This window comes from Gopherus evgoodei, chromosome 1 (assembly GCF_007399415.2).
Source record: "Gopherus evgoodei ecotype Sinaloan lineage chromosome 1, rGopEvg1_v1.p, whole genome shotgun sequence".
In the NCBI taxonomy this organism is placed as follows: Eukaryota; Metazoa; Chordata; order Testudines; family Testudinidae; genus Gopherus; species Gopherus evgoodei.
The window spans coordinates 136,095,832-136,121,397 of record NC_044322.1 but is presented as its reverse complement, the minus strand read 5'-3'; the positions used below and the strand labels follow the sequence as shown (position 1 = coordinate 136,121,397).

General features: G+C 41.9%; 2 protein-coding genes and 1 long non-coding RNA gene across 6 annotated transcripts in view; 1 reads left to right on the top strand and 2 right to left on the bottom strand.

Annotated features, from left to right (window-relative positions):
- RAB9A (RAB9A, member RAS oncogene family) overlaps positions 1-16,865 on the bottom strand; it is a 44,657-nt gene extending 27,792 nt beyond the window's left edge. Inside the window, exon 1 of the mRNA XM_030573107.1 lies at positions 16,785-16,865. The gene's annotated coding sequence lies outside the window, so the exon portion shown is untranslated. The remainder of the gene's footprint in view (positions 1-16,784) is intronic.
- On the bottom strand, positions 802-25,566 carry TCEANC (transcription elongation factor A N-terminal and central domain containing). 4 transcript variants are annotated; one of them, XR_004001651.1, is made up of 3 exons: positions 25,478-25,566; positions 16,785-16,900; positions 802-962 (listed from the first exon to the last, which is right to left on the bottom strand). XR_004001651.1 is itself a non-coding variant. In XM_030573057.1 (3 exons), exons 2-3 carry the CDS (start codon positions 21,281-21,283, stop codon positions 10,638-10,640), a joined length of 1,200 nt encoding a protein of 399 aa, XP_030428917.1. In that variant the 5' UTR covers positions 21,284-21,314; positions 25,478-25,557; the 3' UTR covers positions 10,450-10,637. The 4 variants fall into 4 exon arrangements, 2 of the variants coding, with proteins under 2 accessions (XP_030428917.1, XP_030428926.1); XR_004001653.1 differs by lacking the exon at positions 802-962 and adding an exon at positions 7,978-8,066; XM_030573057.1 differs by lacking the exons at positions 802-962; positions 16,785-16,900 and adding exons at positions 10,450-11,734; positions 21,181-21,314 and having other exon boundaries at positions 25,478-25,557.
- On the top strand, positions 7,988-15,849 carry LOC115656430. The gene is made up of 4 exons (XR_004001660.1): positions 7,988-8,069; positions 11,549-11,639; positions 14,075-14,160; positions 15,238-15,849. It is a non-coding gene; the product is annotated as an uncharacterized LOC115656430 (long non-coding RNA).

Genomic DNA, 25,566 nt, shown 5'->3' with positions numbered 1-25,566 from the left:
GTGGGTGAGAGAACCTTTTGTCTATGTTGAGAAATCCTGAGGCCACTGGCTGGAGCTGCAATTGTGGACACAAAAAGGAGACACATTCGCCCTTCTTGGTCAGAAAGAGGTGGCTACACCATTGGGAATTGGGCAGAATGGTGGAGGGAACTACAAAGGAGGTGTAGGAAGTGGGGGAATCTCAACTAACACATCAGAAGGCAGAAAAAGGGACGCTGTTTGATTCAGTAGGTAGTAGTAATCAAAGATCTGTGTGCACATATCTCTCTTTCTGCTCTTCCTGCCAGCAACAGTCCTGAAAGCAAGCAGTATATTCAAACAGACAGGAATATGAGCTCACAAAGTAGGCATCTTGTAAATTTTAGTATCCTTGCATGTTTATAAGAACTGAATTGGCAGGAAGAGTAGAATGACTGAGTGACATCTGTGTCTCTATCATCACAACTTATCTAGCGCTCTGGAATTATTGTTGGGTTGCCCAGCTATAGATGGGATTTTAAAACATTTGCCGTCACTGTGTTAGAGAGCTGAAAATGCTAACACTATCAGGGAAATACTTATAGAAATGCCTTTAGCAGGGAAGGGGTGTGTGTGTCTGTTTTCACTTTAAAACAATTAAATATTCATCTATAAGGAACCTCAAAGATGATGGCAGGAGGTGCTGGCAGAATTATTGGTGTATATATATGCTATTCTCTCTAATCATACTCAGGAAAGAATTGATTAGGAATGTGGGAGGCCAGGATAGGACAGATACATCAAGTACAACAAAACAGTATTTCAAGAGATGAAGAAACAGTGTGAGGGTTTTTGATTAATTTTATTAACTACATATTTTATGACATTTCTTGAGAGCAGTCCCTGTAAAGGCAGCAAGTGGTGATGGCTCTTCTTCATGAAACATATTCAGCATAGGAGTCCCACTTTTAGGATAAGTAGATCACAGTGAGTGTCCCCAGGGGCTAGGGAAAAATGAAGTGGGGTACGGTTATCAAACAGGCAATGCATCAGACAACTTGTTGGAAGAATCCTTGATTTATGTCACCCTTTCCAAGCTGTAAAGGGATGTTTTATAGCACTGGAAAGACAAAAATCTCCCCTTTCCCAAAGGATACACAGTGTTTGCGTCTAGCCCTGGATTGCCCTCAGCTATCAAACTTTGAAATCATAAAATTTTAATATACAGAAGAGCTATTTGGGGGCACTTTTAGAGGTTTTGTTTTTTTTTTTAATTATTAGTTGTACTTTTCTCTCCATCTTAGGCCTGTATAAGCAGGTGCATGGCTGCAGGGCATTTTGGATTTACAGAAAATGCCAATGAAGGGCAAAAACAAATTTCAAAACATGCTATTTATAGAGTGCTCTTTCATAAACTGGATTTTTTTTATTGTAGTCATTTTAAACAAAGTTGACAGTGTCTCTTTAAGTAATAAACTATATAGCCAGAAAAAAAATCTGAGCATATTAGTTATAGAATAATCTTTTCATAATGGACTTGTTCCTGCAATGCCTCAGTGGGCCTTTCATGGGAATACAGAATCAGGTCTAACGTGAATAATTAAATCAGGAACAGAAACCTGAAAATTTTTGAACATATTTACAGAGGTCCCCAATGTCATCAACTGACATCCATGATTATAGGTTGAAAGAAAGTGTGTTTGAAACACGTGCTATATAAAACAAACTCCATTTACTTTAGTGATTGGATTTACCACTTTTACAGCCATCTCCAAAAATATTTTGGATCCAATTAATGTCAAGGCCTAACAAAAGAACCATTCCATTATCTAAAGGAATAGACGTCTGCTAGTGGCAGAAGCAAATGCTGCAAGATCATTAACATAGGCCAGATAGAAAGTACAGGTGAATATGATGAGCCTAGGCCACAGGACACAAACTCAAATGACCATGAGGGTCACATGAGGACTAGTGCATTGAGCTGAGGGCCGCATCACTGACACCACCCCCTTGCTGCCTCTGGCCCCGCCCCCACTCCACCCCTTCCATTAGGCCCAGCCCCATTCCAACCCCTTCCCCGAAGTCCTCACGCCAACGCTACCCCAGGGGGTGCAGAAAGGGTGCAGGGTGCAGTGGGGGCTCAGGGCAGGGAGCTGAGGTGCAGGAGCTTTGCAGGGTGCAGCAGGGACCTCAGGGCAGGGAGTTTGGGTGCAGGAGGGATTCAGGGTGCAAGCTCCAGCCTGGCGCCACTTATCTGGAGTGGCTTCAGGGTGGCAGCGGCGTGCACCGGGGCCAGGGCAGGCTCCCTGCCTGCCTGCCTGCCATGTCCTGGCCTCTGGCCCCGAGCCGCTCCGCTCCAGGAAGTAGCTGAAACCATGTCCCTGCAGCGCGAGGGGGAGGGGCTCAGGGTTCTGTGCATCTGCTGCTCTTGCCGCCCCTCCAGGTCCTCCCACAAAGCTCCCATTGGCCCTGGTTCCACTCCCAGCCAATGGGAGCCGCGGGGGGCGGTGCCTCGAAAGAGGCAATGCAGGAGTGCCTGTGCCTCCTTCTCCCTCCCCTCAAAGGGATGTTCTGCAAGCTGCTTCAGAGAGTGGCGCAGGGCTCGCAGCACCCACAGGGGGCAATCCCGCGGGTAGGGAGCACGGGGAACTTGGCGGGCCACACACAAGAGCATGTTTGAGACCCCTGGACTAGGCCCATCTCTATTTATCACATGATTAACTTTGAGCAGATACATAAGCCCCACTGAATTCACTGAAAGTTAAGCACATGCTTAAGTGCTTTGCTAAACAAGGATGGACTTAAGCACATAATCACAAAAATTAGCACAAATGAGATCATGGTCCATGACCAGGGCTCCTAGGCCCTACAGTAATAAATAACAGTAATAATTCGTTGAATTTGGAATTTAATAGTACTGTAGTTGTCATTTAAAACCCGAAGATTTTCACAACCACTTACTGAACTGGATTTTAAAATTTGTGGAAAAATAAGGTCTTAATGATTTTGAATTGGTACTCTTCCCTTCGAGTCAGTGCTTACCCAATATTACAGCACAATATGAAGAGGTGTTGTGCTGCGGAAGTGCCATATTGGATAAAATGTAAGACCTAGGTCTTGACCACTGTTTGCAAAGGCTGCATTTCAGTGATGAAGGAAATGATTCCTGTGATTTGTTTAGGATCTTTCAAAATGAAACTTACATTGTAAATTATATAACATAACAACAACATTTGTATATTTGGAAACTGTCACTTTTTTCTTTATGAGACATTACTTTAAATAATAATTACTGTGCCTGAAAGAGATTTTGAAACCTGCTAGGAAATATTAAACATTCTATTTAAAAATAAAATTCCTAATATAAACTGTGTCTTATAGTATATATCTTCTGTATTTGTTCTCTTGACCTATATAGCAAAGGATATTGGCAATAAACAAACAAACTAACAAATACATAAATCATGATCATGGCCTCTAATAGCCATAATCTTGCAAATAGTTATGTGACTGGAACCACATATATACTTAAAGTAAAGCATATGAATAAGGATCAGGGCCATAGAGCTCATTTGCTCAGCAATTCCACACCCATAGTTATTCATGTTTATAACAACACAGATAGTTGCAGTAGAACTATGGTGTTATAAACAAGAGGATATATAATTAGGTCATACCTTAGAGCAGATGAAGATTTATGGCTTGTGTCCTCAAATGTATGCACTGAAATCATTCCGTGTTCTGCACATACAACTGAAAGTAGAATCTGGACCTTAAGAAATTTGCTCCTGTATTTTTATTCACCATGTGAAAGGTACATAGGCTTTCTGTACCATAAGCTAGTGAAAGGAACAAAACTGCACCCAACCCATAGCTGCAGATTGACAGCTGCTCATATCCAGGTACACCATCCAGGTGCTCATTTTAGAACAAAGCATACAGTCTTATCCAGTCTAAGATTATAACTGGCTCTGTTACATCACTTATGCATGACTAATACAGCATGTGCTCTGGCCTTGCCCCTTATTGAGACTGCACTCAGAGAAAAATACCGCATAGCGAAACTAAGACCACGCCTTTTCTGTACCACACACATTTGGGATATGCACACACCTGTATCACTTTCCTTTTTTTGCTAAAGCTCCCGTCAAATTAAAAACCAAAGAAAAAGTTAAATGAACCATAAGAAGCAGCACCTCGATGTTCACAAGTGAGTAAAGTGTTTGTTAGTTTCTCACAAAATCTTATTTCTTAATTCAAACAGGACTGGATATGAATATATGGAACAGAAGATGTCTGAAGGATTGTGAACAGAGTTGTAGGGAGGTGGCCAATAGGTAATGCAATAATTGCTAGTTTTAAATAACAATTTAACTAGTCATCTCAAAGGCAGAGTAAACATTTGTAGATGATATGGGCAGGACAAAATGAAATTCAACCCCTCTTTCCTACTGGATAGACTCAAACAGAGAGGGGAAGGAGGAAGGGCTGTTGAACAAGAGTTACAGAAAAAGGTTAGTAACTGTTTCTTCCTCTTCCAGTGATGGCACATGTCCATTCCACCATAAGTGACTAATAAGCAGTGTGACGTGGAAATGGGTTTGGAATCTACTTGAATAAGGATTGCAGGACTGCCCATCCAAATCTGGCATCATCTCTGGATTGATGAGAGCTGGTGTAGTGAGACACAAACGGATGGACTGATGACCAGGTTGCCAACTTACAAATGTCCAAGATGGGCACACAAGTCACATAGGCTGCAGAAGCTGCCTGCGACCTGGATGAATAGGCCAGCACTCTACTCTGGAGTGCAAGATCAGCCAGTTGGTAGCATAAATGAATATAGCTGAAAATCCAAGCAGAAATCCTCCAGAATGACACTGGATGGCCCTTCTCTCTGTCTGTAAACACAAGGAACAATTGTGACAAAGACCTAAATGGCCTAATCCAATCCAGGTAAAAAGTCAAAGCTCTTTTATACGAATGAGGCTTTGGACAGAAAGTCAGTAAATAAATTGCTTGGTTAATGTGAAAATTGGAAGCCACTTAAGTCAGGAACTTCAGGTGAAGTCAAAGGTATACCTTGCCTCTAAATAAAATTATATTGGGAGGTTCTGATACTGAGGCTTGCAATTCCCCCACTCTCCTAGTTGAGGTAATAGCAACCAAAAGAGCCACCTTCACAGAAAGGTGCAACAAAGAACAGGTCACCAATAGTTCAAAGCAGGAACTTCGCTAGAACTAAATTTAAGTTCCACCAGGGACTGGGCTGTGTGCCTGTAAATATAACCTGCCCATACCCTTCAGAAACCTGATAGCCATAGAATTGAAAAAAACGCAAGCAGTTATTCATGGAAGGGTGGAAACTGAGATAGTTACTAGGTGGACTATAATGGAACTAGCAGGTGTGATGGTGTGTATAAGAAAGATGACCATTTATATCACTGTTACCACGATTACATGGTCAAAATGGTTTGTTTAGAGGGGCCAGCTTGCCGAGATGAACCAACAGCTGCAGAAGAGAAGGGAGGCGGAGTACGCCTCTTGTAACTCCTTCTCCTCCTCTTTCTGGACTGGTCCTGAGTACGAGGCATGACAGGTGGAAACTGTTGAGACTGCTGCAGCTGGAACGGCTTTATTTTTGTTGCTGCTGAATAAATTCCCAGAGACTTAAGGGAATCCTTAAGACCTGTAGCCTCGTCAGTCTTTTTGGAAAAGAGCAAGGGGACTTTGAATGGGAAGTCCTGGATGGTTTGTTGAACCTTCAGGGGAAGACCTGATGACCACAGCCATGAAGAAGCACAGCATAGTGATGGTGGAGCCATAGCTTGAGCCAAAGAGTCCCTTGCATCTATTTTTGTCTGCAAGGTTGTTCTGGCAACTAACTTGCCCTTCTGCACCACCGCTGTGAACTCCTGCTTTACCTTGTATGGAAGCCTGTCATTAAATTTTAAGATGATATCCCACAGACTGAAATCATACTGACCTGCTGCTTTGCCATTCTAACTACCGGCCATGCTGCCCTTAGTGCAGCTCTCAGTACCACATAGCCAAGAGCTCTTTTTTCTTTAATCTACAGCTGACGCATATGACGCAGCTTGTGAATTGTTTAACTTGGTACTTCAGGATTTGGTCACAATAGGCCCATCCTAGGCTCCACAGTCAACGAACCCCCTTGGCTTGAGGACTGTCCCTGAATGCTGTTTCTATGAGTGCACTTCTGTGTCCTTGCCTCCACTTGGTGCCTGCACAGAAGATTTTGAAGACTCCACAACTGAGTTCTTAGAAGACTTATGTTGTCTCTTCAGTACCAGCAACATAAGTCTTCTAAGAACTGCCTCTCAACTCAGATCAGGAGAAGCACTCCTAACAGATGTGGATGTTCTTGTTATCTGCTCCATATAGGAAGCATCCGATGGTGAGGGGAGTGCAGACTCCATCAGTAAATACTTTAGTATGGCTGCCTTCTCTGTCTTTGACAGGAGTTTGATCCCTCCACAAGTGTGACATTTGTCACTCACATGGTGCCTCCCCTAGACATTTAAGGCTGCTGAGTTTGGGTCACTCACTGGCATGGACTTGTTATATGAGTGACAGGACATGAAGCCTAGGGAACAAGGCATAAGTCCAGTACCGGTACCAAAACAGGAACTGGCAAATACAAGCTACTAAGTACTAACCTAAACATAATCTTATATCCAAAACAATGTAAAAAAGGCTAAACTAGCTTAAAACTAACAGACCAAGTACCATTTACACTAAAGAGGGCAGAACTTGTAAATGCAAGGATAGCAGCTTCAACAGTGAATGGCAGTAGGAAGGAACTAAGCGGAGTCAGGGACAGCTCTGCCCTTTATACCTGCATACAGTGGTACGAGACAGCAGAGGGCACTCCTGGTGCTCCAGTGGGCACTGCTGAGGGAACAATCTCCAACAACTGTGCATGAGATGCACACACACACCGTCAGTGGAATGAACATGTGCAATCACTTAATCTATTTTTTTTACCATGTAATTAATGGTGGTTATTACAATCCACCACTATAGTTGTCAATAAGCAGGCATTTGGTAACAATCTTAGGAAATTACGCCATCTTATTCTGTCTCAATAACATTTCACAACCTGCTCAGCCGTACGGCTACAAATTCTACTATTGAAGTGTTCAATTTTTTTGTTTGTTTGTTTCCCTTTCCCCTTAGAACTTGGCTGAGCACGGCATCACTGGAGCTGCTTCAAAATTTTTATGCAGGCAGAATAAATTATTTGTAAGTGTAAATTGTTCATAGCTCAAAATAAACACCGCCTGCCACACAATGTTTTAACATGTTGTATTTGTGTACTGCTGTCTTCAATAGCAGGATGACTTCCAAAATTATGGCATGCAGAATTTTATGTATAATGGGCACCATTAAAATATTTTTACTTTTTTCCTGTAATCTAAAAGATTACTAACTCTTCCACCCCTACCATGAATAGTTCAGGGATTACTCAAACACAAAATTAGGTATATGTTTAAGTGTTTGCAGGATCAGAGATTAACTGGTTAATTATACAGAAGCAGCAGTGGACACTGAGTGAATACAAAGTACTATCAATTGCAAAAAGTAAACAGAAAAAAGAAAGAATTCTTCACATTATTTTCAGTTACCACAATATAAAACATTACTTGTAACAACAGCAGATACACAATTTCCAGACAGATATGTGATTTTTTTAGTGGACAGTTTCCCTTTAGATAGCTTGTAATTCACCACTGACCAGTTCCTTGTCTCATCTCCATAATGGCTCTCTGTGAAAGCTTCTATTTGTCTGGAGTGGTCTCAGGATAGTGAATTAGCAGAGAAAGGCACCATGCCTCATTTGTGCCAGGCATGTAAGTGGAGCAACCATTCTAAGCTCCTTTGGAGCTGGCTAAGGGCTTGTCTATACTTATCAGGGGATCCACGAGTGGCAATCGATGCATCGGCTGTCGATTTAGCGGGTCTAATGAAGACCTGCTAAAACTGAATCAACTGCAGATCGCTTTCCTGACTCCTGTACTCCACTGGATCGAGAAGAGTAGGGGGAGGTGGGATGTCTCCCATCAACATCACGTAGCATGGTGCCCCTGGTGAGTAGATATAAACTATCTCAATTTGAGTTACGCTATTCACATAACTCTAATTGCGTAGCTTAGATAGAATTTCCCCTGTAGCGCAGACAAGGCCTGAGACAGGCAGGTTCTCTGCAAGTTTCTTTGCCTTGATCTGTAAAACACTTGTTATAAGTCCCAAGTACAGCCTGGCAGTTATGCCAAATGTGTAGGTGTTTTACTGTGTTTACACAATAGGAAACAAACAATTCCCCTGGTGTGTAAAGCATGCTTGGAAAAAACAACTATTGCATTAACAAAAACTGCACCATTATGAATTTGATGTTTTCCAGCAATAATCCAGTTTTGATGTTACATAGCCCCACATCGCTCAATCAAGACAGCATTATTTTTCACTGTATTCTTTCTGCATCACACAGAGTTGAAAGAATCCTAGGCTGAGAAAACTGGGACTGAATAAAAGGGCAATTTCCTCTAGGATTTAAGTGCTGATAAGAAGTTATAAATAACAAAATGTATACAGGAATGTAAGGCATGAAATTATTCATTTGGAGAGCAAGTTCCTACCATGTTGATTTGGATGCTCCTCCCACTCATATAATCCAGAAAAAGAATGCCTTCTTCATCTGCTATGTGCATCATTCAAGTTATTAGAAATGTTGACTACCAAAGAATAGTAAACCCAAGCTAATTTCATTTCCAGATAACACCTACCTACACAGCTAACCAGGGCTAGTGGAATCATTTTATATGTTAAACAAAAATGGGAACATTGGTGCTTTTTGAACCATAGCCCATAGTGATTGGAAGAGAACTGATATGATGTCATATAAATGCATAAAGAGAAAATATAAATAAAAGTAAATGAAGACAGAGAAGAAAAATAAATGGATGATAGCAGGATATGGGAATTAATCCTAGCTTGTGCTAGTACCACACAGGATATACACCTGAAATATGAACTTAGAAATAGGGCAGCTGCTTCACAAATGTAACATATTGTAATTAGTAACTAAGGCCCCAGTTCAGGAAAACATGCCTGTTCAGGAAAGCACGTAAACATATGCTTGTATCATTAACTTCATCCCTTAATTTCTTGAATAAGGATGATTTAATAATGTGCATAAGTGATTTCCTGAATCAGGCCCTCGGGGGTCTAATTCTGCAAACACTTACTACCAGGTATAGTGCATACCACTCTATGGCAGTGATTCTCAAAGCCAGTCTGCCGCTTGTTCAGGGAAAGCCCCTGGCGGGCCGGGCCGGTTTGTTTACCTGCCGTGTCCTCAGGTTCGGCCGATTACGGCTCCCACTGGCTGCAGTTTGCCACTCCAGGCCAATAGGGGCTGCGGGAAGCGGCGTGGGCCGCCTTTCCTGCAGCCATTGGCCTGGAACAGTGAACCACGACCAGTGGGAGCTGCGATCAGCCGAACCTGTGGACGCGGCAGGTAAACAAAAAGGCCCGGCCCACCAGGGGCTTTGCCTGAACAAGCGGCAGACCAGCTTTGAGAACCATTGCTCCATGTCATACTTATGTCTGATCTGGGATCTCTTTTTTTGCTTAGCTATAAAACAGTTTACATCCAAGTCCATTTTTGCTTTAATTTGCTACCATTCTCTCCTGTATCTTTTATATTTGGCAGCTTACATTCTACTTAGATGTGATTAAATTGCTTAGAGAAGTAATCCAACACTTTTTGCAAGTGATTTCTCATTTAATTATAGAGCAGGTCTGTGTTGGATATTCTTCAGTGATCATCCTGGAAAAATGTGTTACAAGTATTGCAATTAATTTGCTTAAACTGTACTAATGGCCTGATTTTCATAAATGTTTAGCATCCTCAAATCTCACTAAGACAATCACATTAGGCCTGAATAAAGACAGGGAGTGGTTGGGTCATTACAAAACCTAAACCTAATTTCTTCCATACTAATTTCCCCCTACTGTTACTCACACCTTCTAGTCAACTGTTTGAAATGGGCCACTCTCATTACCACTACAAAAGTTATTTTTCCTCCCTTGGTATTCTACTGTTAATTGAATTGTCTCATTAGACTGACCTCACACTTGGTAAGGCAACTCCCATCTTTTCATGTATTTATCCTGTATTTTCCACTCCATGCATCTGATGAAGTGGGTTCTAGCCCATGAAAGCTTACGCACAAATAAATTTGTTAGTCTCTAACATGCCACAAGGATTCCTCGTTGTTGTTTTTAAGAACTACAGTGTTCAATACCTTTGAAAATAAGTCCTTAACTGTTTTGAAATACCAAGAAATCTTTGTAACAAGCATGCAAATATGTTTCCCATTAAATTATGTTACCACACAATGCATATTTTACATACTTACAGAAAATAAAATTTAAAAATTTAAAAGCCAAATAATGATTTCAAAACAACCTCCAAAATTATTTTATGATCATCTTTTAGCTATTATTCTACAACTTATTATTTGCAGTGTCTGCACAATAGCACTGATTTATAAACATCTAAAACAAGTATAAAAATAATCCCAACACACTTTTCTTCTGATATCTATTTTACGTTTTTCACTTTTAAGTGATATTCATTAAAGGATTAATAATCACAGACAAACCCATCTGCTGTGGTACCACTGCGCTCCACATTCGTTACAAATAACATAAGTCATCATTTGTTCATCTGGATTTGCATTTCGCACCCAACTAGGAAGGAAGAGAGTTCCCCTGGCAATCATAGTGACAGTGCAATCAAATTTTTCACAGCGCCTACATTTTATTTTGTCTGTCTGTGTGCCATCAATAACTTGGGGAAGCTGATGTTCCTGAACAGATGATTCTGTGTACAAAGCCCTGAGTTGTTTCAGTTCATCATTGGCCATTTCCATCACTGTCATCTCAGCAAAAGTCTTTGGACTCATAGTCCCTGAAAATAGGTTATGTTTTAAGTGGAAATTTTTAGGATTCTTCAAGTTAGAGACTTTGCTTCTGATACAATTTTTGTACTTTTTGTCATTTCTAGCATGAAGAGCAAAAATACACTCTTCAATTTCTCTGGATAATTCTTGCCACTTATTGGCTTCCTCTTTGCTTGTGGCAGAATCAGTCAAGGCTTTATAAATAAGTTTTGTGCATTTCAACCTCATGGCCTTCAGATGTTCTTGCTGTGGGCTTGTTTCACTGCCAGCAGGTTTAGCGTCTTCGTTATCAGTGCGCTGTTCTTCTAAAAGACCCAGTTGATTCACACAGCTTTTTGGCTTATTATACATTTCATCTTTTGGAACATTTTGTGATGTTAGCAAACTGTTAGCACCAGCAGCATCTAACATTTCATGCTGATTCAATTCTTCAGAAAACTCAGTTTGTTCTTTTGGAACCACACTGAAATATTCATTGTGCTCTTTCACAGTCTCAGAAACTGACTTTTTACTTTGTATCGATGAAAGATAGTTATTCTTGTAAAGTGTCTTCCACTTTGATAATAAATGCTTTGCTTTCTTTTTCAATGTTATTGCAGGACAGTTCTGGAGGACTCTGTACACAGCTTTGGCAACATCAGTCTCCTGAAGATATTCTATAGTCATATCAACAGCTTCAAATTCTGTGAGGTGATTTCCAATATCTTGAAAATTATTTTCAGAGAGTAGCTTCTCAATATCATGGGCTCTGTTCATAATTATTTTCTTATCAGACATTTTTAAACCTGAAAGAAAAGTAATAATAGCAGCTTTCTCTATGGTCACAATGATTATATCATATATTTTTATTAATGTTCTGCAAACTTTCATGAGCTTTGTTTTTGTACAATTAAATTTATTCTTAAATGTGCAAAAAACCTCACTTGTACCACAGATGTACTTATTTGCATATACATTATAGAAGTAGACACTACAATAAGCTGCATACATAGCCAGTTACATGCTCAATCAAAGTTTTGAGAGAACAGAGGGGCTTTGCACTGTGTCCTAAATGTTAATAGACTCTGGTTCTATTAGTCAATTGGGAAAAACAAGGTCCAAAGCTCAGCGTTCACTACTGAGAATGCCCAGCCATGAGTCCTCTGGTGTTTAAAATCTAGAGACTGTTAGAAAGAGGGCTCAGGCTGAGCAAATTGTTACAATGACACAATGAGAAAACTCTTTTTTCTCATGCAGCCAGGACACAAACTGTTTAGGGCTTTATATATCAAAGTCAACCACTTGAATTTCATCAAGAAGCAAATAGGAAGTCAATGCAGTCTTCAGAGAATTAGTGTATTATTATCCAGTTTATATATTTTGTCACTGATTTTGTATGTCTCAACTTTTGGGTTCCTCACTTGAGACCTCTTGGACCTGTTTTTCATAACTACTGAGCACTCAGTTCCAACTGAACTCAATGGAAGCTGAAGATCATCAGCGTATCTAGACAAACAAGTGGAAGGTGGGCACCCAAAAGTCAATGACCATCTTAGAAGATTTTGATTTGTGGCTTATTATTTTTATTTTTTAAAATCAATCTTTATCACCCCAGCCAGCCCTTTTCTTAACATGAGTCTTCCATGAATGTTTACAAATTTGGCTTAATAAATTCCCAAATGTTTGAGTGTCTTAATATCTAATATAAAATCTTTTAACTAGCTTTAACAATTTTTATTGTAAAATAAATCATCTTTCATATAATTTATCATAACAAATCACTTAAATAGTGCCAGAATGTTGCCTTTTTATTTACTGCATTTGTTTACCATGACAAAGCCATGATTTCCCCATTTCTGTTTGCCATTACATTATAACAAATCAGGTTCTGCATTTCACTCTCCCCTACTCCCACCCCCGAACAAAACAAAAACCCCAGGGGCCCATTTTTCTGTCATGGGATGTCTAAATGTTATTGACATAAATGGGGATTACATATGCACATCCAGGAGAAACCATAAAATGTAAAAGGCTTTAGGAAACCTGTGCATTCACATTCTCCCCATATGAAAGTAGCTTGCAGTGCTTATATTAAAGGTGTTTTGCAGCAGAAAACTGAAATATGCATTGATTGCTTCTTCATATTAAGTTTCTCTTAGGCCTTGACTATGCAGAACGATAAAATCACATAGCTAACGTGTGCACCGTGTGACCAAATCACATTTGCCCTGGGAAAATGAATTAATATAGTATATGATTCAGAATGGATTTTTCAGGCAGCTGTTGTGGATCCAACAATTTTCATTTAAAAACAATATATATATCTCCATTATTTTTGACATTTGAGGTTTTTTGGGTAGCTGTTAATAGTAAACAGATGAACAAATTTAATTGGGAGCTGCTAAGTTAAATCCTGTGAAGCTAATAAAGAGAAATGGGACCAGAGCAGTAAACTCCCACTGAGGTTACCTCCTCTGCCCTTTCCCCTACTAGTTCCAACATTCTACATCCCACAGCAAGTAAATATTTTATTTATTTTACAAAGGTAAAGTAGGTTTCAGAATAGCAACTCTTATATTATAAACTGTTATTTGTTCTTTTTGCAAGCTCTTCAGGGTAAAGTCCTTTTTGTGTATTTTTCATAAAGTATCTGGCACACTGACTGTGCTATACAAATTATGTTTTCACAGCATATGCACAGTTATATGGCCTAATGAAAAAGTAAAGGGCATTTGGGATGTAGATTCTTGTGGTTTGACTGTTTTTAGATTTTCCTTATGCCTTTCTCATTATGCCCATGACAAAAATCAAAGCCCTCGTGACAGAAGCAATATACAAATTTGTACAAAAGACCAGCAGTCCTAATACTTTTCTCCATTATTCCACTTTGATAAGCATAAATTAAGACTGGATGAAGTGTTCACTGAAGTGAATACTTGGCCTTGTAAACCAGTGTGATTGTGTCACTGTTTTCAGGGCTTGTCCCAGTCAAATTTTTTTTTAAACCAGAAACAGTGTTTTGACCAGCTAAAGAAGTCATCGGCCAGCTGAGAAGGTGAGACTGATGACAGCTTGGCTAAGTGCTCACATATTAAGGAATACATCACCACCAGGCCTGTCACATGTGTCACCCTGCTTTTCCTTAGTCATGAAGGTTCCGAGCAGAAGTCTGGGCAGTGCAGTGACTGATGAGCTGACAAGCCGATCACATGATCTGCGCAGCCATATGCAGGTAATTACTAAGCTTGCCTAGTATGATTCATGCATCTGACCAGCTTCCTTGCACCAAAGGTGAGCAGAGGATTAAGGTAGGGCCTCTGGAGCTGCGGTAGAATAAAAGACTAAGAATAAAAGGGAGATAGGGCTGCTGGTGCGCTGAGACACCTGCCTACATGCTGACCAATACTATCTCATTGCTTCCTTGTCCTGTTTGTATCTATTTGTTGTCTCTTGTCTTGCACTTAGACTGCAAGCTCTTTGGGGCAGGTACCATTTTTTGTTGTGTCTTTGCACAGCGCCTAACACAATGTGGTCCAAGTCCATGACTAAGGCTCCTAGGTGCTACAGTGTTTCAAATAATAATACTAAAATGAAGAATTATGGTAGAGTGAGGGGAAGGTCAAAAGAGGAGAAAACTGAAGGATGCTGAAAGAGAAGCGAAATGACCACCGGAAAAATGAGGAAAGAGAAAAATAGAAAACAAGAGCATAGAAAATATGAGGAAGAGGTGGAATGGGCAGCCCTTTTTGTCCTTTATCCCCCAGCTGCCAAAACCTTTGCTTCACACCTCCCTGACTGCCTCCAAAAACAATCCATAAACATTCCCAGACTGCCAGTCCCATGTTTTCACTTTGAAAATCTGCTCAGCATGACAGGCTGAATCCACTTTGAAGGCTCTTGTGATCTTAACTCGTGACAAATTTTCAAAGTCTGGGAAAACTGTTGGTACACATCCAGAATATACATCCACAAAAGAGTGGTTACAGACAGAAGTCAGAGAGGATACAGCACAAGGGGGATGTTTACTGTCTTGAATAAACAGTTTTAAAAGTCCAGACAATCATCCCACAGGGAACTTGATGTAAGACAGAAAGGGGGCTATCTAAGCTATCTATTTTTGCAGAATTTAAGATTTCACTAAACTAAATGTTTCAATACATTATGGATGCAAAGATACACTTTCAGCATGTGAACCTTAATATAAATCTTCCAAATGTGAACTGAATGGAAAGCAATGCAATGTTATCTTTTTTAATTTGCAAACAACATCAATGCCTACAGCGAAATAAATATCAATTATTTATTACAGAGTCTGCCATGTTTCCCTAAGTGTGAACCACAACCCAGCCTGACCTTCTTCCAAGCTGATTTACAGTCTCTACTGGCATCCTAACCTGCCTCCAAAATGTCAAGCATGAATGGGTTTAAAGAGCTTTGTGAATCTTGGATTGGTATTAAAAATGAAAAATGCTACTTAAGTATATTAAGAAAGAAGAGAGATTGACAGGACAAATTTTTCAGTTACATCTGTTGAACTGTATGCATAAAAACATCCTCATTCTCACTGTTTAGTTTAGAAATATACACAATCTAGTACAGGGGTCTCAAAGCCCTGGCCGGCAGGCCATCTGTGGCCCAAGAACCTCCCCACTGCAGCCCGTGGAAACTTGTTAAAAAGTTCTTTCATCCGTCCCTCATGGCTTCCGGCTGAGGGAGTGGTGGAGGGGGAGGAGAGCGGGCAGGAGAGATTCACGTGCCTCTCCCCCCAACGCTGCTCCATCCTGCTGCTCCTGGGACCCTCCCAGGAGTTGCACTCGGCAATGCGTCATTCACCTCAGGCAGCTCAGCTCCCTGCAAGCGGTTCCCTATCCCTGCTGTTGTCGGCGGAACCACAGAGGAGAGACCCATGCAGCCATCTGTCTGCTGCAGGCACTGGGGGAGAGGGACAGAGGTGCCATAACTAGTCGCTGGGCAGAGTCAGCCAGGGTGGCATGAGGCCAAGAGAGCGAGGGAAAAGGGTGGGAAACGGGCTGGGAAGTGGTGTGAACACCATCTTCAGTGACATTATTGGCCCATTGGGAGGATCTAAGGACTGGCACTGGCCCAAATGTAAACTGAGTTTGAGACTCCTGGTCTAGTACAATGAGAAGGTTTGTTTAATTCTAAAAAACTAAAGCGATGGAAAAAATAACAGTATTAATTTCCAAAAGTATCCTGCATCCTTAATAAAGACAAATACAGATCCAGTCCACCAAGTACTGGATTATGTAACTAAAAGTTACACAATGAGAGAGCAGATGTATAAACCCAGCACTGCACTTGATTAGTTTCCTGTCTTCCAAAGATCAAGTAGTTGGTGTTGAAAGAGGAAGAAAATCTGCTGGCTGTTATGGTTGATCAAGAGACACAGGGTGAAATTAGCTACAGTGTCATGTGCTCATCCAGTATGCGTTATACTGCACTTTGGGATAAGGCATTGGTTTGGTTAACACCCTCACCTCTAAACTAGATCTTTTCCAGCCCTTTTACAATGGTTACAAATGTGTTTGCACTATTCCATGCCACATATAAATTCTATATCCATACCTTTTACACACACATGCACACATGCAGTGGTTAAGTTACTTATGAGTTTTCTGAATCTCCCAGGCATGCATTAACTTTTTCAGGACTTGGCTCTAAATGACTAAAACCACACACAATTTAAACAACAGATACAACCCAAGTATGAATGAATATGCTATAGCAAAAGATTAAATATAATATGGACTACAAGTAAAATAAGTGTATTGAACAACTACATGAGCATTTATTATAATCTTAGAAAATTTACAGCTCAAGAGATAGGCTACTTACACTTAAAGCAAAATAGATGTGTTTACAGGAAGTCTTTCCTCAGAGGTTGATGTATGCATTCAATGAATAGCAAAGACTCCAAACTGAGCAGTTCACAGAGGATCAATGCACCAAAGCTAGATAAGAAAAGCCACAACAGTTAAAGTTATCAAAATATGTGCACAAAGATGTTAATAGACCCTATCATGGCCCCAGAAGAATTAATGTATAAAGTTGCTCTGTCATCATCAGCAAACAATTTATCAGGGCTCTTAATCAAGTTATTAAGATTAGGGTGACCAGACAGTAAATGTGAAAAATCAGGACACGGGGTAGGGGTGGGGGTAAATAGGAGCCTATATAAGAAAAAGACTCCAAAATCAGGACTGTCCCTATAAAATTGGGATATCTGGTCACCCTAATTAAGATATATTTAGGGCCCTACCAAATTCATGGTCCTTTTTTGCCAATTTCACGGTCATAGAAATTAAAAAATTGTTAATTTCACGATTTCAGCTATTTAAATCTGAAATGTCATGGTGCTGTAATTGTAGGGTTCCTAAACCAAAGAGGAGGTGTGGAGAGGTGGGCGCAAGGTTATTGTAGGGGGGTTGTGGTACCGCTACCCTTATTTCTGCTGCTGGTGCTGACTTCAGAACTGGGCAGCCAGAAAGCGATGGCTGCTGGCCAGGAGCCCAGCTCTAAAGGTAGAGCTGCCACCAACAGCAGCACAGAAGAAAGGTTGGCATGGTATGGTATTGCCACACTTACTTCTGTCCTGCTGCTGGCAGGGCACCATCTTCAGAGCTGTGCATCTGGCCAACAGTCGCTACTCTCTGGCCACCCAACTCTGAAGGCAGCGCAGAGGTAAGGATGGCAATACTGTAACCTTCCTAAAATAATCTTGCCACCCACCCCCACCCGCAACCCCCTTTTGGGTCAGGACCACCAGCTTGAGAAATGCTGGCCTCCCCCATGAAATCTGTATTGTATAGGGTAAAAGCACACAAAAGACCAGATTTCATGGTCCACAATGCGTTTTTCATGGCTGTGAATTTGGCAGGGCCCTAGATACACTCAAGCAAAAAATCCCTAAAATGAAAACAGCCACTTTGTGTAAATGACAAAGGACACTCTCTCACACACACAAACAGAGGAAAGACACCTTTAGTCACTTTGATTGTTAATTTCTTATACCAATATGTTGGGTTTGCCAATTAACTAATGTTCTTAAAAGCCAAATGTTTTTGGTTTAACATGCTGTACACTGAATTTTGGTAAATTTTAAAACGTTCATCACTCAGAATTAAACGTTTTAAATTACATCTGCAAGTAAACAGAAATATCCTACCACTACAGGCATTTATGACAAAATATTTTTAAAAGAACAAAAGCTCCCCCAAAATCAGAAAATCAGTGGGAGATATCAAAACAATAACCCCAAAATGCTCCAACATGCACAATACCAGCCTTATTGTGTCCCTTCAGCTCAAAAAAGAGAGGGGTCCTACAGCACATCCTGAAGGTCAACAAAAGTGGGTGTTTCAGACCAAAAAGGTGGAATGAATTCCAAAGTTCACTTTCACTTTGGTTGATACAGGTCATCTGTAAACCACAGTGACCTGTGAGAACCAAGATGGGGAAGAGAAAGCCTAGGGACTATTTTATCAATAATGAGGACAGAAGACAGGATAAAGTCCTATCCTCACATCAACAGAGTTAGCTGATGAAGCAGCAATATACTCCTTCACAGTCCTCTGGAAACAGTGATTATGCTGGCCTCCAGGAGTGAATGTCTAAACCAATCCCCCACTCAAAAGAAATGCACCCCCACCTTGGATCATAGGTGGTAATGAGTAGTCTATGATGTAGGTACATTTCTAAATGCCCTATTTTCCATCCCAGCACAAACAAAAGATCAAGGGTGATGGAGACCATGAAACCTTGAGCTGTTCCAGAAGATTTGTGTATTTTTTTTATATAAAAACTTAAAAATGGGTTGTTGTCATTCAAAGTCATTAGGGGTCCATAGCGCTAAACAGTTGGGGTTTACTGTAGTATTTTGACAAAATTCACTACCCAGCCATTAGCATGTGGAGATGTGCATGTCTGCTGCTCTCTGTCCCAGAGTTGGAAGCATTTTAGCAGTGCGGTATGTATGTATTTAGTTTGTGTAGGGATTTAAGATCCTTCAGGATTAAAAGTAATATACACATATAAAATACGAAAATCTTACTCTAATTTTTGAGTCAGTGTTTTATTAAAATAAAAGGCAATATGAGTGACATTAGCACAATTACTGCTCTATAAACCAAGCCAGGACTCTGGAGTGGATAGAAGAGAGTTATAATGTCAAATCCTTTGTTCCAGCTCACACAATAGCAAACAGAGCTGTGTGCTAACCAATGTAAGCCACACTCATGGTAGCTATAAAACTCTATAAGTTACTACTGGAGGTTTTGTCCAAAAAGGTTATTTTTGTGTATTTGGAGGGGTGGGAGGTAGAGCTGTTCTTCAAAAGAACAGGCAGTGGATTCTGCCCCTGAACCTTCCAATCTTGGGATACCCAGAGTCTAAGGCAGTGGTCACCAACCAGTCGAACGTGATCGACTGGCCGATCCTGGAGGATCTCTCAATCAATTGCGATCTCTGGCTGCACAGTGGGGCTAACGCTAAGACAGGCTCCCTGCCTGTCCTGGCCCTACGCCACTCCTAGAAGCAGCCAGCACGGCCCTGTTGGCAGGGTCTTTCGTCACACGCTGCTCCTGCCTGTAAGCACCACCCCCACAGCTCCCATTGACCGGGAATGGGAAGCTGTGGCCAATGGGAGCTGCGGGGGCGGTGCTTGCAGAGAGGGGCAGCATGTGGAGCCATACATCGCCCACTCCCTGCCCAGGGATTGCAGGGGCACGTTGGCGCTTTCCAGGAGTGGGATGGGGCCAAGGTAGGCAGGGATCCAGCCATGCTGCGCTGTCAACCGGGAGTCTGATTTGTCTTGAGTACCCCACGTTTCACCTCACTTACAAACTACTTGCTTATAAAATCAGACATAAAAAAACAAGTGTCACAGCAGACTATTACTAAAAAACTGCTTACTTTCTCATTTTTACCATATAATTGTAAAATAAATCAATTGGAATATAAATATTGTACTTACATTTCAGTGTATAGTATAAAAGAGCAATATAAACAAGTCATTGTCTGTATGAAATTTTAGTTTGTATTGACTTTGCTAGTGCTTTTTACATAGCCTGTTGTAAAACTAGGCCAGGAGTTGGCAACTTTTCAGAAGTGCTGTGCCGAGTCTTCATTTATTCACTCTAATTTAAGGTTTCGTGTGCCAGTAATACATTTTAATGTTTTTTAGAGAGTCTCTTTCTATAAGTCTATAATATATAACTAAACTATTGTTGTATGTAAAGTAAATAAGGCTTTTAAAACGTTTAAGAAGCTTCTTTTAAAATTATATTAAAATGCACAGCCCCCCAGATAGATGGCCAGGACCTGGGCACCGTGAGTGCCACTGAAAATCAGCTCGCATGCCGCCTTTGGCATGCGTGCCACAGGTTGCCTACCCCTGAACTGAGCAAATATCTAGATGAGTTGATGTACCTCCTGAAAGACTTTGGCATGTCCCCTGTGGTATGTGTACCTCTGGTTGAGAACCACTTCTTTACAGAATGTGCTCGGCAATTTTAAAATGCAGGATTTAATTTTTTTACCACCAGAGGGGGCTGTAGTACAACTAACCCAAGACATCTTTATTTTTTTTTCCCTTTAAGTGTACACTGTATTTACTATGGGTGCATTCCATGACATAGAGTGAACTCACTCTGGATTATTATAACTGTACCAGCACACAAGATTACTGTTGTTTTTTTCTTTTGTGGGTCTCTACCTTAAATGGTCAGTTTTTTAAAAGCCCAAGAAACAGATGAGTCAAGCAAAATCATAGTCCCTAAAGTGTGCAGAGGATGCATGGCTTAATTCAGCATAATTTTGTAATACTGAAATTATTCTGCTGTATATAAAAGAAGAAAAGTAGCAGAATCCACTGTTTGCTGTTGATTGTCTGTTTTGAAATGTTAAGTATAGTTAAAAACACCAACAAACAAACAGTCTTTCAGGGAAAAAATGTAGTAATAATTACAGAAGCTACAGTGAAACTAGACAACATTTCAATCAATTTTTTCAAGTATTTATAATTCTATTTTCAGGTCGGGGAAACAATAGTAAATTTGGAGAAAAGAAAGTCAGGCTGTATGCACAGCATTTTAATGTCAACTTTTGTTAGACAAGAGGCAGCATGATCTAATGGACTGAGAACATTTGGGCCTGGAGGAGTACTCTAATCTGAATGAGCCACACCTTAAGTGGTGAGAGGGTAGCTTCTAGCATTTATGATTATGAAGGTTACCTTCCAATCCTAAACAGAGTGTAAACTGATATGCCTTCTTAGGTCTGCAGGCAAACAGCTCCAATGCCTCTGCTGTAGCAATGTGTGCAGTAGTCAGTGTCATGTCAGTCTTCACTGTTACTATTCAGAATTTTCTGGAAAGCACAAAACTGATAAAAATAAGGACACCTTCACTCTACTATTGGGGAAAACTATGAACTTTGTCAGGGAAAGCACTGAAACTATTTACTGGGTAAGACCACCAATAAAAACAGAGGCTGGGTGTGAGGAAGAACAGCAAAACTAACCCTTCACAATATCTAGAAAGATGAGTGAGGAGGAGAGTAGTGGAGATCAGATGAATGTGTGTGCAATAGTCAGAAGCTTCAGGGAAGAGGACCTAAAGAAACATTCTCAAGGCAGTCCAGAGTCTGAGACAGATAGAGAAAATGTTCCACCTTTCCAATAGACATAGAGGGACTATAGTACTTCAAATTTAATCAGATACCTACACCTCTACCCCATTATAACGCGACCCGATATAACATGAATTCAGATATAAGGCAGTAAAGCAATGCTCCGGGGGGGGGGGAGGGTGCACGCTCCAGCAGATGAAAGCAAGTTCAATATAACAAATACAGTGTTCTGCATATTCTTGTCCCTTTTTGTTGTTGTTTCTTTTGCTTTTTTGGTTGCTTATTTTTTTAAGACTTGCTACTTAGTAAGTCTGTTTCTGTGAAAAGTAACATTTGTATTTGATACTATCACATTTCAGAGGAGCAGACTTGCTAGCTAGCAGGGAGGCAGTGAAACCTAACAAACCTATGAATATCACTTTTCACAACAGACTTACTCAGTGCTGTCAATCTGGTGGACAAATTAAGTCTTGGATGGGGAGGTGAGTAAGGAGGCAGCTGTGGGCCAGGGGTGATGGGAGGGATGAGTCCAGGGACTGGAGCCCTGCAGCTGTGCAGCCGGGGACTGGGGCCGGAGGATGCAGTGGGGGCCAGGGCGATATGGGGCGGGGAAGTGAGCTTGGGGCTGGCAGTCACTGCTGCACAGCTGTGGGGCAGGGCTGGATCGCATGGTATGATGGCTAGAGTCTGAAACCCTGCGGCTGGAAATCAGAGCCCACTCCCGCACTGCCAGAGCCTGGGGCCAGATGATGCAGCAGATGGGGTCGGGGGGGGGTTACCCTGGGGCCAGGGACGGGTTCAGGGCTCAAAGCTCTGGGGGATGGAGCCCACTGCTGCACAGCTGGAGTCTGCCTCCTGCCACCCCAGGTCTGAAGCCCAAGCCCCACCACGTGCCTTCACTTTTGGTTCCAGAGAGAGATAGGGCCCAACCCCTGCTGGCAGCCCTGGAGGAGGGGCCACTGCTTTGCCTCCTCCTCCCCGCCAGGAAGCTGAGGCCGCACAAAAAGCCGTTGGAGGTTGCATGTGGCCACAGTGGCCGCATTTGAAAAACGCTGCTGTAGACTAGCAAAACTACCAGCTGCACTGATACCTATTTGTACAAGTGCAGCTTACCTCTCCTTGAGGCTGGGGTAAACAGTTGTTTTATACCACCTTTGTTTATCTACACCAGGGCTTCGTCTACACTTAAAGGTACTATTGGCTTAGCTCCACTGGTCAGGGATATGAAAAAACACCCCTGAACAACATTGCTATGCTGACAAAATCCCCAGTGGAGATGGAGCTATGTCAACAGAAGGGTGCTTCTGTCAACACAGGTAATGTAGTTCAGGGACGTGGTGTTCCTACAATGTCAGGTCCCATGGATCTCAGACCTGGGTCTCTCAGTATCTCGGGATTCATCCTACTCCAAACCTCCATCTAGCAGCTTAGAGAGAGCATCTGGGACCAGGGTCCATGAAGCCCAAGTGGAGCACAAGCCCTGCACCTACACTGATTTGGAGACCTTCAAAGCTCCTGACTGGGCCACAGTCCTTATGTAAGTCAGAGGAGGAAACAGGAAGTTGTTTGACCAAATGAGCTTTACCCTATCCAGGACTGCTGGTTTAGTGTTCACCTGTTCCAGCCTTCTGATCCTGACCTGGTATCCTGATTTGGCCTGACTGTTGGTAAATATCTCCTGGTTTCTGCCCTCTGGTTTCTCTTGATTCTGATCTCTGTTTTTTTCCAGCCCAACCTAATTCCTGGTAACTGGCTCCTGGGCTGTGCCTGATGCTAGGCCAGGCTAACTATTCCCTGGCCCTGACATACTCTGGCAGCAAAACGTCTTCTGTAGTGTAGACATAACTTTTGCACTAGTGTAGCTACACTAATGACTGGCCATCAATGGCTGTAACAAAGGCAAACTCCAGTGCAGATGAGGTGTCAGATACCAAGACAAGAACCTTGATAGAAAACTCACCATGAACATAACTCAGGCAATCAAACCCATAGTAGATTGTTACTGTAGAAAGTGGCATGTTTTCGCTATGGTCCAAAATGTGCCTTTCAAATCTTTCCTTAAAACTCATTTCTCCCACAAGACTCTTATCCTTCTTTCTGAGGGTTATATACTGCTTCTCATCACTGCATTATCTGAGTATATCTTATTCCCTCTTCCCAAACTCATCATCCCTTTAACATGATGGAAAGAGAAGACAAAGTTTAACATAGTGCTACAAGACAAATGCTGAATATAGTTACTTGCTCAGTCACTTGTTTTTGCTGAATGCCATTTTTATCTTTTTTCTACTCATGTTTATATTCTAAACTCCTGGAAACAGGGACCTTGACTTGTAAAGCACCTATCTTCTTATTGGCACCATAAGCTAAATTAATCTGTGCTCTTGCACAACCTGGCCCAGGGAGAAAGGTTGGGGCAACTTATGCTTTCTCAGTTCTTGGGCTCTTGGAAGGAGGATTGCTCAGCCTACTAGCTTGCACATGGTTTCCCCAGGCCCCTGTAGATGCCAGGAAATAGATGCGAAGCAGGAGCACCCTATAAGGCCCCTTTTGCTTGTAGAACCATACTGTTGCTTAGGGCTTGTCCACACTGACATACAGTGTTGCAACTTTCTCGCTCTCAGGCGTGAAAAAAAACACTCTGAGCACTGCACCTTTCAGCACTGTAACATGCCAGTATAGACAGTGCACTAGTGCTGGGAGTTGTGCCCCTTGTGGAGTTGGGTTTTTTTGGAGTTCTCTCCCAGCACTGTGCCACAACTACACAAGACACATTCAGGTGCTGCCATGGCAGCGCTTTAACATTGCCAGTGAAGACGTGCCCTTAGATTGTAAGCTCTTTGGAGCAGGGACTATCTTTCTGTTCTGTGTTTGTACCAGAGACAAGCACAACAGGGTTCTTCTCCATGACTCTGGTGCCTAGGTGACATGATAATATAAATGATGATGATCTGCATGCCATTGTTCAAGCATAGCTGGTGCAAAAGGACTGCAAATTATCTGTGAACTGGGTCTATGATAAATAAAAATGTGTACTATGTATGTCAGTGGCTATTACCTTAGAATGAGAAGGCATTAATAGGGTAAACAGCTGACTACATTAGTCAAGAGATCCTCAACACTTCATCCCATGTGGCTTATTACAGCACCAAGACTAGAGTGTAAAAACAATGAGAAGTCCTTGGTGGCATCTTAGAGATAAATTTATTTGGGAATAAGGTTTTGTGGGCTATAACCCACTTCATCAGATGCATGGAGTGGAAAACACAGTAGGAGATATCCATGCATACATCTGATGAAGTGGGTTCTAGCCCACAAAAGCTTATGCCCAAATAAATTTGTTAGTCTCTAAGGTGCCACAAGGACTCCTCACTGTTTTTGCTGATACAAAAAAACACAGCTACCACTCTGAAAACTAAAGTATGTTGATCGTTAGCAACAAAACCCAAAGGGAGGTGAAACCTGCCTGGCTCTAGGTTTGCAAAACTTTGGAATGAAGTGGGGCCCAAACGGCTTATCCCACTTCTGGGGGTGGGAGACACTGTAACCCCTCCCTCCTTGTTACAAGGGGAGAGGTTTGGCTGAGTTTCACCTCCGCGGTTCAGATTAACACAAAGCAAACCGCGTAAAACCCAAATAAATTGAAATTTTGCTCTTCCCTCCCCTCCCACAGGAAACTCCCGGCGCGGGGAGCCCCAAATCTAGAGCGTAGACACGGGGTTAGCACAGCCGGTGTCTCCCGTCCGTTGCTGCAGTGACCCTAAATGTAGCTCCCGTGATCACTGGGGGGCGGCGGGGGGGAAGACGGGACATCTGACTCCCAGTCCCCACCCCCACTATGCTTTGGGGGAAGGGCAGGGGGCCTCTCCCCGGTATCCCTGGGGCGGGGCAGCGACCGTTACCTCCGAGTTGGGGCAGGGGGCTCCCCGGCTCCGCCAGGCTAGGCCAGCCGGGCGCCGCCATCTTGCCGGTGACGTGCGGGGCGGGCCCC

Bases quoted from the DNA above. Each gene is read 5' to 3' on its own strand.
- TCEANC (XM_030573057.1), bottom strand. From the start codon at position 21,283: ATGACACTGACTACTGCACACATTGCTACAGCAGAGGCATTGGAGCTG. The intron at 11,735-21,180 runs GTAACCTTCATA...CTTTTCTTTCAG, and splicing joins ACTCTGTTTAGGATTGGAAG to GTTTAAAAATGTCTGATAAG.